At 31.3% G+C, this 13,649-nt stretch overlaps 2 protein-coding genes across 2 annotated transcripts; one reads left to right on the top strand and one right to left on the bottom strand.

The window, feature by feature from the left end:
* The first annotated feature begins 5,586 nt into the window (after positions 1-5,586).
* Positions 5,587-6,385, top strand: LOC121218401 (uncharacterized). The gene is made up of 2 exons (XM_041095572.1): positions 5,587-5,849; positions 6,123-6,385. The coding sequence occupies exons 1-2, from the start codon at positions 5,587-5,589 to the stop codon at positions 6,199-6,201; spliced, it is 342 nt and encodes a 113-aa protein (XP_040951506.1). The 3' UTR covers positions 6,202-6,385.
* A 232-nt stretch (positions 6,386-6,617) lies between these two features.
* LOC107886876 (GEM-like protein 4) lies at positions 6,618-8,009 on the bottom strand. The gene is made up of 3 exons (XM_016810972.2): positions 7,547-8,009; positions 7,388-7,468; positions 6,618-7,296 (listed from the first exon to the last, which is right to left on the bottom strand). Exons 1-3 carry the CDS (start codon positions 7,764-7,766, stop codon positions 6,818-6,820), a joined length of 780 nt encoding a protein of 259 aa, XP_016666461.2. The 5' UTR covers positions 7,767-8,009; the 3' UTR covers positions 6,618-6,817.
* Between the last annotated feature and the right edge of the window lie 5,640 nt (positions 8,010-13,649).

Here is a 13,649-nt window from a genome sequence, read left to right on the forward strand (position 1 = left end):
CATTTACAACTTCTCACCTTATTATTTAGAGATTAAACACATTACATACACAACTTGTGTTAGTGCGAAATTTTGGTAAGAAAAATCTCGAACACACAAATGGAACATGAACAACAGCTCGAACATAAAAATGAAGCAATAGGACAAGGCTTCAAGGCTTGTATCAAGCCATTATCTTATCTATAAGGTTCTATTCACCCTACCTATATTCAGTGTGCAAATAAATTTCAAGCAAATAAACTTCAAGGATACAATAAAACTTGGTGAATATTTGCGTTTTGCATCAATGAAAATAGTCACTAAGCACTTAGCAAAGTATAACAAGAAAATTAATTTCTATAAAGAATTTATAGAGTAATTCTTTATAGAACAATCTAATAATAGTAGAAGCTAGAGGAATGATAAAAAGAACTTTTGAGAATTTTTGGTATATGTTGAAACCATTTTTTATTTTTTTGAAAACGGCCGACTTTGATTTTAAAAAACGAAAATGGGAGTCGCCACCGATCCCTTTTTTATGAGGTGTGATCGAATTACCTCATAATTGGATCATTTTAATAAAACATTTTGATTTACTAAAACAAAAATTTTGGTCTACGAAATTTGAGAAAACGAGTTCGAGAATCGGTTATGCACGATGAAGGATTAGCACCCTCGTAACGCCCAAAATTGGTACCTAATTGATTAATTAATGTCGAAAGTTGAAAACTCGAAAAGAATTTAAAATACGATCCTTTTGTATATTAATGTTGATTAAAGAAGCTTGAATAGATTAAAACGAGCATTAAAAGGCCCTCTCGTCTATAGATAACAAAACGTCACATCCCGCAATTTAGGACATAACATTTGAGTCTTTGACATCAAGTTTACCTTTTAATTGCTTTATTTTAAAATTTGTATTTTGATTTATTAAAAGGTTATTCGGTTATTTAGATCCAACGAGAAAAAAATGAAACTCCGTAAGTTAAGGCACGTGTAACACCCCCTACCCGTATCCATTGCTGGAATAGGTACGAGGCATTATCGGAGTTTATTGAATATTTTCAGATAATTTTGAGTCATTTATTATTCATATTTTGAAAATAATCATAACATCTCTCTATTGAGCCCTCGAAGCCCCAAACATACATTAAAAACCAACTGGAATTAAATCGGGATCATAAAAATTTTTTCGCAAAATCTTAAATTTTATTTTTATCTAAGTACTTACCATTTCAATGCTTCTTATAATTAAACATGTTACCATTCAGTCAATAGCTTGGCACTTGTCTAAGCGTCAAACAATATCATTGTTAGTATACTTGCACATATTTCATATAAATTCAACATTGATATACTTATTTTCTCGACATGTCACACTTGAGTTTAATAATTGTCTTTACTTATATAATTTCCTTGTATCAACATATCAAAGATAATCATATGTACATGTCATGAAACATATCATTCTCTTACCGTTTCTTCATAAGTATTTATAAATCATTTCATTATATCAATATTTCATGCTCCATCATTTCCATATATTTTATGCATATTTATTCCGGTAAAGTTTATATCAAACTTAACATAAATTATATTCCATGTACTTATTCTTATTTCGTTTATCTATCTTCATAATTATTTCATACAACTATTTTGTACATATATTTCCATATAACCAGTTCTTGTAAACATTTCACACAACCATTTCTTATAACCATTCGTCATCTGATACATATTACTTGAATATCAATTGTTTAATAGATGTCATCGCGTCTCCCATCCACGGTCTTATTTATCTTTGACATGATGCCATAGTGTCTTTCAACTATAGTCTTACTCATTTTCTGTCATGTTGCCATGGTATCTTTCAACCATGGTCTTATTCATTTCATGTCACGCTGCCATGGTATCTTTCAACCATGGTCTTATTCATTTCCCGTCATGTTGCCATGGTATCTTTCAACCATGGTCTTATTTATTTCATATCACGTTGCCATGGTATCTTTCAACCATGGTCTTACACATTTCATATCAGGTTGCCATGGTATCTTTCAACCATGGTCTTACACATTTCATATCAGAGAGCACACTCCCACGAACCTCATCCTTACAGTGCGATTACCAGTCCAGGCTAAATCCCCTATAATATAAACTCATAGAGTATTGTCGGGATTACCAGTTCAGGCTAAATCCCCTACAACGACAATTACTCTAATGAGCTTGGATCTGAATTACCAGTCCAGGCTAAATTCAGACCCTGATTCGGATTACCCGTCTGGGCTAAATCCATTTACACGTATTCTTCGGGAGGGCTATATCAGGATAGGATCACCCGTCCGGGCTAGATCCTTTTTACCGTCAATTCCTTTTCAGAGATCCATCGAATTTTCCTTTCATTCAACCGGGATTTCTTCCCTTTTTTATCAAATATGTTAATGTTTCATCAATTTTCATACAATGAACATTCAAATCATATTCATATAAAAAACATACATTTCAAGCATTTAAGAATATAATTCAAGTTATACGAACTTACCTAGCAAAATTGCAGAAATATCAAGATTCAGGAATATTTTGGTAATTTACCATTTTCCCAATTTTCACTTGATCTTAAATTGACAATTTCATTCAATTTATTAATTTAGATAATAAAACAATTCATTCCCTTCAATTTGGTCATTTTGACATTTTTACAAAATTGCCCACTGAAGTTTTACTTTTATTCAATTTAGTCCTTAAGCCTAAAACATGCAAATTAGTCATGCTAGCTGAATATTCATATATATTTTCCTCCTCCCCCTCTCCATTCCACATCCTTAATATATATAACACATTTGTAAGTAACATTATCTATAATCTTTATTATTTACTTTTATGAATATTCAAGCTATCCATTTGTGTCATAGTCACTAAATTATTTATATCTGGAGCTATAAAACTCCAAATTAAGATCCTATAATTTTCCATGAAACTAGACTCATATATATTCTTACAATAAAATTTTCAAAATTTTGGTTTAGTCAATAAGTACAGTTTATTCTTTAAAGTTACCCCCGTTCTGCTGTTTGACAATTGTGACCCTTCTTCACTAAAAATTAATTATCTCCTCGTACAGAATTCGAACGATGTTCCCGTTTATTTATATTGAAAATAGACTCATTAAAGATTATAAAAATATAAATTTAAGTCCATAATTATTTTTATCCAATTTTTGATGATTTTTCAAAGTTAGAACAGGGGAACCTGAAATCATTTTGACCTTGTCTCACAAAATTTATTATATCTCATGATTTACAATTCCATTGCTTACATAATTTCTTCTGTAAGAAACTAGACTCAATAAGATTTTAATTTCATATTTTATTCATCCTATAATTTGATTTATACAATTTTTGGTAATTTTTCAAAGTTAGACTACTGCTACTGCCCAGAACTGTTTTAGTACAAGATATTAATTACCATGTTTACAACACCCTTATTTTCTTTTTCTACACTATTTCTCATCACTTTCTCTTATTTTCTCTTCACTAACATGACAAGAACATAATACCATATATAAGAAAACTCTAAATCAACATAAATTCCATGCTTTTTCAACAATATTAAACTTAAAAATATATTGAAATCTTGATATTCTTACCTTTTCTTATTGACTTCAATCTTTAACTTAATTTTTCTCTCTCCTCTAGCTTCTATTTCTTGAATCCAACTTGATATTCTTGCTCCCCATCATCTCCTTGCTATCTTTCTCTTTTGATGGCTAAGGAAATTCTTTTAATTTTTAGGTGAAAATAATGAATTTTTGGTGGAAGGACTAAATTGTAAAGAAAGAAAACTTATTTTCTTCTTCTTCTCTTAGGTTGGTTTGCATGGGAAAGGAAAGATGATGATAGTTCTTCATCTTTCCTTCCTTTTATACTAAATAAATAATAATATAATAATAAATATCTCATAAAAATATTAATAAAATAATATTTATCTAATTAATTAATTTAAAATATCATCAACATAATCATTACATTCTAGAATTCTCTCTCTTACTAATTGACCATTTTTCCCTTCATGATCTTTTAGAATTCCATCCTTGAGTCATCACTTAATTTGGTAAAATTATGATTTAGTCCCTCATAAATTTTCACCTATTCAATTTGGTCCTAATTTATCAATTTTTATTGGTTTCTAGATCATTCCACCCTTAAAATATTTTCACCATTAGTCTTTCAACTTTTTTATATTTACACTTCAACCCCTTAAATTTTGAGTATTTACTCTTGTGCAACAAGACTTTTCTCATCTTTGCAATTTAGTCTTTTCTTTGATTAATATATCATAATATTCTTCCCAATATTTACATAACTCAAAATTTCCCTTTTTGTCACTTTATTTCCTTATTTTACTATATCACGGATAATATTTTACTGTAAAAATTTTCGGAGTATTACAGCACGACTTTCTCGAGTTTCTAAACACGGAATATTGCCATTATTTTTATCAAGAAAGCACATATTTCGAAATTTGGACGGATCTTTGGCAATTTAGATTCGAAGAGAAATATCGAAACCCCGTAAGTTAGGGCATGATTTCCTCGAATTTCCAAAATGCCAAAATATTATAATTTTTTTTAAAAGTTTTCCTTCTTTATGAGTTAATAAAATTTTTAAAGCGATATGCGAATGAAATGTCATTTTAACAAAGGATAATAATGAATACGTTAATAAAACAACACGTGAGAATCGTATAATATACACTATTTTAACACTAACTAGCACCATCAAATGATAAATAAAACAAATAATGACAATGATAATAGCATTAACACATACACATAAGGAACACTGTTAATCGAATAATAGAGACGAAAACATGAATAAATGTAAAAGAAAATAATTTGTAAAAGATAAAAAAAAAATAAAGAAACAAGTTGAAGTGAAAATGAAATTATGAATATAAAATTCATAATTTGAAATCAAATATATAAATAATAATAATGGTAATAATATTATAGAAACAAAATAAAAAGAAGTAAATAGAACATATAAAAACTAAATTTAGGATTCTTAAAAAAACATTACTCACAGAAATATTAAAAATTAAATATGAAAAGGATAGATGCTAAATATGAAAATAAAAATAATAGTAACTAAAATGAAGAATGATAGAAAAGTTAATAAGCAAATGACAAAATACATTAATCAAAAGACTTTATTGAAATCAGGATAAAATTAGAGGCAAAAATTGCAACAAATTTAATTAATAAAGGCGAAATAGGAGCAAAATAAGACGCGCGAAAAGGGGTAAGGACTAAATAGGAAAATATCCCAATATGCGGACATGCATCGGACTAGATTGAATGAAAAATTTTGCGATCGAATTTGTAAAAATGAAAAAAAAGGAAAGGGGATCAGATTGTAACATGCCGCAAGTGCGGAAGGATCCAAAGGGTAAATAACCCTTTTAACAGAAACATGCGGATCTTTAGGTGTCGGGTCGGGTCGCACTGGTATGAAGTAAAATGACACCGTTTTAAGGCCACTGAAACAGGCCCTAAATGACGCCGATTTCCATGGCCTAAAAGTTAATTTTAAAAAAAAAATTCATTCCTTCATGTTTTCTGGAAAAAAAAAGGGAAAAGGGTCTTATTTTCTCTCTGGGGCCTCTGTTTCCAACGATCGGACCACCGTCTGTCCGTTGTCGGCGACTGCTGTGCATGGCGGCCGGAGGTACGAAACTGGCCCCATTTTTACCCTTTTGCCTTCTCCGACCCAGATCTGTGGTCAAAACATTCAAAAACTCTACAGAAGCCGAAAGAACATGAAGAAGCTCCAATGTTTCGTCCTCCTGATCATCGACAAGAAAGATGAAAAAAGGTAAAAGGTTGAACCTTTTATATATATATGCATGTATACTATATTCGATGTGCGTAGGCTATAAAAACATGAAAGTATACCTTCGAATAAATTGTTTTTTTTAATATATCTTTCTTTCTTTCTATTGGTACTTTTCCATTCTCTCCCCCTTTTTTACAAACCGTTCTCTTTGGGCTTTATAGCCGAGAAAAAAAATAATACAAAGAATTTCTTTGTTGTGCTGTTTTTCTCTTTTCGTCTCTTTGTCGCTGTCGATTCTGCATTGGCTCGCAGGTACAGGAGTACGGAGGTACGTGGTGGTACGGAGACTATGCACTGGAGGCTGCTGAAGCAACGCAAGGCTAGCGACTAAGGTTCCTAGTTGATTGAAACTTGTTTGAGTTTTGGGCCGTTTGGGCCTTGTAATTTTGGGTCTTCAATCTTGGGCTTCTGTTTGTAAAATTTTGGGCTTAGTTTTATTATTATTGCGCATTGGGCCATTGTAATTGTTTTGGGCTGTAATATTTGGATAGTGGACATTTGTTCATTTTGGTTTATTCTCTATTTCTTTTGTTGGGTTTTTTAGTCTGGGCCAAAATTGGCCTATTACAGTATATTTTCCAAATAAATCTCACCAAATAAGAATTTTTATGTTTTTTTTATAGAGATATAATTTTCAATAGGAATCATAATTATTCAACTAATATCTCATAACTATTCGGGTAATATTATTTGTATAGTTATAATACTTTGTTAAAAATTAAAAAATTCTAGCATAAACTAGACATGTTCCAAAACATATTATATTCATGCCGGATATAAAATATTCCAGTAAAAATCAACATAAAATAGAATTTAATTTTGATCCTTAATTAAGGAATGTATACTCAATCTAGAACAACCTTTTTTTTTACGTTTGTAACTGTGATTTACTGATTACTCTTCCACATTTCATTATCAAAACAATCTCATGGTTCATGAAACATTTGTTAAGCCACCTTGAAAGTGTCTACATCTTCCAGTCTCTGTGAGATTGCCTGCTGCAGACACTTGAAAGCTTTGTGATAATTCAAGAACCCCATGAACCAGATATCAAAACCATCCACTGTCACAATTTCCATGTACTTTTGCCATGGTTTCTTCATGTTTTCACTCTGGTTCACCCCCTTTATTTTCTCAACTGGAACCACAACCTTGTAATGGACTCTCACATATTCTCCATTCGCACAAGGGACTTTGATTGATCTCTCACTACAAAAGGCAACCTTTTCAGATGAGATGAAAAGTAGGCCTACAATAGGGCCTGCCGTTGTTGATAAGTAACATTGGCAAGCCTTCAACAGCTTCTCTCCTTCTCTGAAACTAAATAATTGCTTGAAAATCTTCTCCAATCCTCCTACTTGAAGAATCCTTGCCCCTAAACTCAGCTTTCCCTTCACTGTTTCACTGATCTTTGTCCCCAATCTCACTGCAGGTTTAAAAAACGTAAACTTTAGCTTTCATTTCACTTTAATCTTAAGAGACATTAATATAGCTGATAGCATGAGAGTGGTTCATACCATGCTCTCGGACACCATGGGCGAATGTATCAGCTTTCTTCCCTAGCAAGTTCATCCTTTTAAGTACAAAGTTTCCTTTGCCTGCAGTTACAAACAATTTCCTTAGAAAATGAAAACATCTCATATCTACCATTAGTAAGTATTGAAAGGGAGGCCTACTTTTTGTAGACCCGTGTTGTGAAATGTTGTATTGGCCTGCAACATCAGGTAAGTATTGCCTTGATGTTCTTCTCCCAACTCCATATGTTGTTGCTTTGATTGGAACTCCAATAACTTGTTTAAGCATCTGATTCTTCATTTTTTTTCTTTCTTTTGAAGAATGAAATGTAATACAATGCCAACAAGCTGTTGAATGTTTCTTGAGGTTGTGATGAATCATGTTTTTTGGGAAATGGTGTGTATTTAAAGGGGGTGTAGATGTGGAAGTTGAATCCAACTTTTTTGGTGCATGAGTCACTAATAGCTCATCACTTCCAAAGTAAGAATTTAAAAGAAAAATAATGTAAGAAGATTTGGTTTCATTTAAGAAAAAAGTGTTGTGGAAAGGTTAAAAATCCTAGCAAACTAATTTACTTCGGTGTAATTAACTTTCCAAGAAATCTATGGAAAAGGCAGAATCTATGCAAATGGGCAGTGCAGTTCAAAAATATAAAGCAATACCCTGTATAGTAGAGACAACCTTTTCTCTTTTGCCCACTCTGAGCAACTTTCTGAGGTGGCAAGCATATGATAACACGCAGCTTACGCGATAACGTGAATGTGAAGTTGAGTTACATTGGTTAAAGTAATTACTTTTTATATCTAATAAATTTGGCTTTCGAATCTTACGAATTTACATCTGCAAAATGCGATTTTCATTCTATTTATATATATATATGTAAAATTATATATAAATTTTAATTTTGTATAATTTTATATATGAAATTTTGATTTGGTTTAATTTTAAATAAATTATTAACACAATTATTGATATAATATCATTTTATATTTATATATTGCATACATAAATAATTATATTTATCTAATATAAAAATAAATTGATGCACTCATTTCTTTAAACTTGTATGATTAAATTAAAATTAAATTTTTAAGTATACATTTGAATCACAAATAGAATTTCATATGCATAATTACACCAAATTAAAATTTATATATACAATTACACATTAAATCAAAAATCTTATATACTTTTAAAATTTATCCCTTTTCACCATAATAATTTAGAGTTTTTCTAAGAGTGATATAATGATGAATTAAAGTTCATATATTACCCATTAAGTTACTTACACGAGAGAACTTGTTGGAAATAAAAGAGTAAAGTTAAACATTATTGCACTTTAAAACAAAAATACTATTTAATGCAACATTTAAGAATTATTTCAAGATTAAAAAGCTGTGGAAATCCATGCTTTCAAGATTACATTTCAAAAAATAATAATAATTGAATTTAATATGATGGCTTAATGATCAAAGATGTCCAACGCTCCATGGGATGGCCTGATAAACCTCAATGATATAATGAAGCTCAATAACTGTCTATATTTTGCACTGATAAAAACAGTCTACTGAACACTAAGCGAAGCATAGTAAAAATATCAATTCCTATAAAAAAAATTATGGTATGACAGACAAATGAAATTTGTCTCCCGTTTATAGGAGTTCTTGTATCTTTTTATAGGAACACAACTATTTAAATGGATAGTCACTATTTTAACAATAAACATAATTATTCAATAGATGTATCAATGAATAATCATGATTCGTTGTTAATAATAAAGTGATATAATTTTTGAATTTAAGAAACATAATTCATCACTATGAAATGTGATCACTCTTGGTTAACAACCAAGTTATATAACTATTGGTTAGTTATAACGTTTCATTTGTAATTATTGGAACACTATATATATATTGAAAATGTTCAACAAACTCTTCCCATTTTCAAAATATTCTAGATTTTGATAATCTTACAAATCAATTGCATAAATAAAGGCGTCTTACGATTGAACCTTCACTTAATGAAAACATGTTAGTTAACTAAAATTGCATGATAGACTATGCTTTGAACTAGCTATTCCATTTGATTAGCTGAACACATCTCACATAATGATTTCAACATTAGTCAATGCACAATATCCAAAGACACTATTATGGCTATATATTTGTAACCTTTTTTTAGGAGTGCTGTTAAAACCACACCCTTAAGCTCCTAGAAGCGGCAATACTTTCACTCACATAGATAGATCCCATCAAGAGTATTCCTATAATTATAACACTCTAATATATTTAAGTTATTGGTTTATTAAGAGTATAGTACTCATCTTTTCCCTTATCATTACGGATACTTGACAATTTTTACTGTGGGATGATATATTTTATATTATTTTATAGTGTTAGCAGTCACATATTGATGATGTATTTTGTCTCATTGAACTCAAAACTTGACGTTATACCAAGCGTTGAGTTGAGTTTTCATCATGGATGACTCAAATATGATACGCTTGTACATTATCCCTAAATATCTAAATTTTCGACATAATTATGTTAATTATCTATACTGGCGAAACTTTATATTTTAACTTTTGTCTTGAAAATTCATAAAACCAACATACTCATCATGTTCAATTACCCATTCTTTCGCAAAAAGATAATATCAATGATATCCTTTCTACTATTATCAAATTACAGTCATCATATTATCTTTTCTTTTCATAAAAAAAAAATAACACAAGTAAAAAGACACAACACACATGCATCGAAGCAAAAGCACTAAAAAGAAAAAAAAGGAACTTACGCGAACACCAAGTTTTGCGCATGAATTGGTCTGGGAAGCATGAAACAAGCATCACGTCCTTGCTCAAGACAATGAATCGAAGACATTGAAGAGAAGTGTCTGTAGTATAAGGGAAATTAAAAAAAAAAATTCAATAGCACAAATAAGCTCCCTAAAGGCATCAATACCACCACCATTCGCCATATAGCCCATCTTTAACACTTCTTTTCCCTCTAGATCACATGGGATATAGAACAATCGAGGCAGATAAACACACTAAGCCCATCTACACAAATCGATATTTAATATTAGATTCAAACAGAAAAAAACAATCGAACATATTGACCTACCAAAACATTATGCAATTAAACAAAAACCTGCATTCAAAATCATAAAATTCGAAGCACTCAAAAACCAAAATGTATTAAAATAACTCAAGAAAAACATCATCTCAAATAACCTAAAAGTCCTAAATCTTTCTCCATTTTCCACTACACTTGAGCAACTATCCATCACAATTAAAAAAAAAACCATCAGACATTGAAGCACTTGCAATTATATTATGTCAGAACCTTATTCTATTAATCACATGATATTTATAAATCCATATATATAAGATAGTGCAGTTAGAGTGAGTTTATAGTCAGAGATGCTTTGGAATTAAGGAGATAATGTCATCCATGACTTTCGTGCTCAACAGCATCCTTCTTTCTTTCTTTAACAATGGACATTTTAAAGAGCTTTGAGTAGTAGCTCTCTCCAAAGTTGTTGGGTTTCTTTGTTTAAGAAATGATAAATGTTGGTCTCTAACGATTTATTTGCTTTACAGTTGAGGTAAAGATTTATGAACTTTGTAGGGTCTGGATATAAGTAAAAAAGATTGTAAAAGGCTGGATATATAAATAGCTCAAAAATGGTTCAAGATTTCCAAATTCATGATGTACTTTCACATGCTCCATGCAATCTCTTTTCCTTTGCACAGTCAATCCGGATTACAGCTAGAATCTTCAATTTATTTTCCTCTTATCAGTCAAGGGATCTTTAAAACCTCAGGAACTTAAAAAATGTGACGAAAGTGGTAACGAAGCGGGATTTCCCCTCTTTTGAACTATGGGCTCCAATGGTCAAAGAAATGTTCATATGCTTATCTGGAATGCATTGTTTAATTGGTAATCCTGAGGTGGGAATGAATGGGCAGTAGGCCAATGCAATATAAAAGATTTAGATTCACATTGCTTTTTTCCAATGCTCAAATCAGCAATCAAGTCTATTACGATGATATGAAGCTTTTGCTTACCATAAAAGCAAAACGCAAGAACGGAGGGAATTGAAGGCTGGTCTTTTGTCAACTTTTTTTAAAGAAAACATAGCATAGGAGCATTCCCTGAATGGCATGATGTGTAACATCAGGAGCATTCCCTATTTGGCATGACAACATTAGGAGTCTAGATTCTCAGTCTCTCAGTAAAGTTGTTAATTGGGCCACAAAAAGGGTTGGCTGGCAACACGGAAGATTAATAGTTGCTAACATCTCATTAGTAAGTCTCCATAACTTTAAAGGGTTCCATTATGGGGAACTTCAAAGGGTTCATTATAGGGAAATTACTCCTTTGTAATGTAAATGGATTACCTTACTAAAAATGTAAGGAAGTACTAAAAATTATGAGGGAACATAAAAAAAAATGAGGAAGTGCAAAACATTACGAGAGAATACCAAATAACATGAGTGGATATCAAACATTGTGAGGGATACCAATTTTTAGCTCGTCTCAGAATTTTTTCATTTATTTAATTTTTCATACAATTTTTTTCCATTATACAATCTCGTTGAAATTTCTTAATATTTAAAAATAATATTTTTATTTACTCAAATTATATCTTGTACCAAACATTCTTTTCAAAACAATATTACAAAAAATTATGATAGAATACCAAGAATTATGAGAAAGTACCAAAAGTTATAAAGAAGTACCAAAACTTATGAGAATGAATCAAAATTGTTAGAATTAAGTGACTCAAATTCTTATTTAAATAAAATACGATGAAAATAAAATAAAAGTAAAATCCATATAGAACTGGACTTCTTTTTTTTTTAGAATAAGGTTTTTAAACCTTATTAAACCCCATCTATTTTATATTGATTAGGATAAGGTGTTTCAATCCTACTAGAATATGGCTTTGCAAGCCTATAAATAGACATAGTCTATTTCTCTTGTATTTGATTCAAATTTTTCGACATAGTAAATTTTCTTCTCCTCTGCCCGTGGTTTTTTTCCTGAAAGGGTTTCCATGTAAAATTTGTGTGTTCTTTATTTTATTTATTTTATTTTATTTTATTTTTCACAAATTGGTATCAGAGCTTCTAGGTTATTCATCTTGATCAAGGTAATGGCGTCTTTGAAGTATGAAATTCCGCTGTTGGATCGCAACACCAGATTTGCGTTGTGGCAAATTAAGATGCAAGCAGTTCTTGCACAGATGGATCTAGAGGATGCCCTGCTAGGGATAGATAAGATGCCTTCGACATTAACAGATGAAGAGAAGAAGCGTAAGGATCGAAAGGCGTTAACGCAATTACATTTGCATTTGTCCAACGAAATTTTGCAGGATGTGATGAAAGAGAAAACTGCCGCTGCATTATGGAAGAGGCTAGAACAAATATGTATGTCGAAAACTCTAACAAGCAAGTTGCATATGAAGCAGCGTCTTTATGCTCATCGTTTGGAGGAAGGTGCGTCTGTACACGAACACTTAGCAATGTTTAAAGAAATTCTCTTAAACTTGGAGGCCATGGAGGTTCAGTATGATAAGGAAGATCTAGGGTTGATTCTATTTTGTTCGTTGCCCCCGTCTTATTCAACCTTTCGAGACACGATTTTATATAGCCGCGAGTCTCTCACAGTTGATGAGGTTTATGATTCTTTAACCTCGTTTGATAAGATGAAGCATCTTATGGTTAAACCTGACTCTCAAGGAGAGGGTCTCATTGTTCGTGGGAGACAAGATCGGGATGCTGATGATGATCGTGGTAGGACATAGGAACGGAATCCTCGTGGTAAATCTAAGGGTAGATCGAAGTCTTCAAACAGAGGTAAAACTTGTAACTTTTACAAGAAGAAAGGGCACATTAAATCTGAGTGTTATAAGCTACAATATAAGATTAAAAGGGAGGCTGCGAATCAAAAGGGAAAACAACCAGAAAATTTCGGTGAAGCTGATGTTGTAGAAGACTACAGCGATGGTGAACTTCTAGTCGCTTCTCTCAATGATTCTAAAGTAAGTGATGAGTGGATACTTGATTTAGGCTGCACCTTCCACATGAGTCCCAATCGGGATTGGTTTATAACTTACGAAATAGTATCTGAAGGTGTTATTTTGATGGGAAATAATGCTTCGTGTAAAATCGCAGGTGTTAGAACAATTAAAGTTAAAATGTTTGATGGAGTTGTCAGAACACTTAGTGACGTGCGACATGCTCCAGAATTGAAA

The sequence above is a fragment of the Gossypium hirsutum genome, chromosome A03 (assembly GCF_007990345.1).
Source record: "Gossypium hirsutum isolate 1008001.06 chromosome A03, Gossypium_hirsutum_v2.1, whole genome shotgun sequence".
NCBI classification, from domain to species: Eukaryota; Viridiplantae; Streptophyta; class Magnoliopsida; order Malvales; family Malvaceae; genus Gossypium; species Gossypium hirsutum.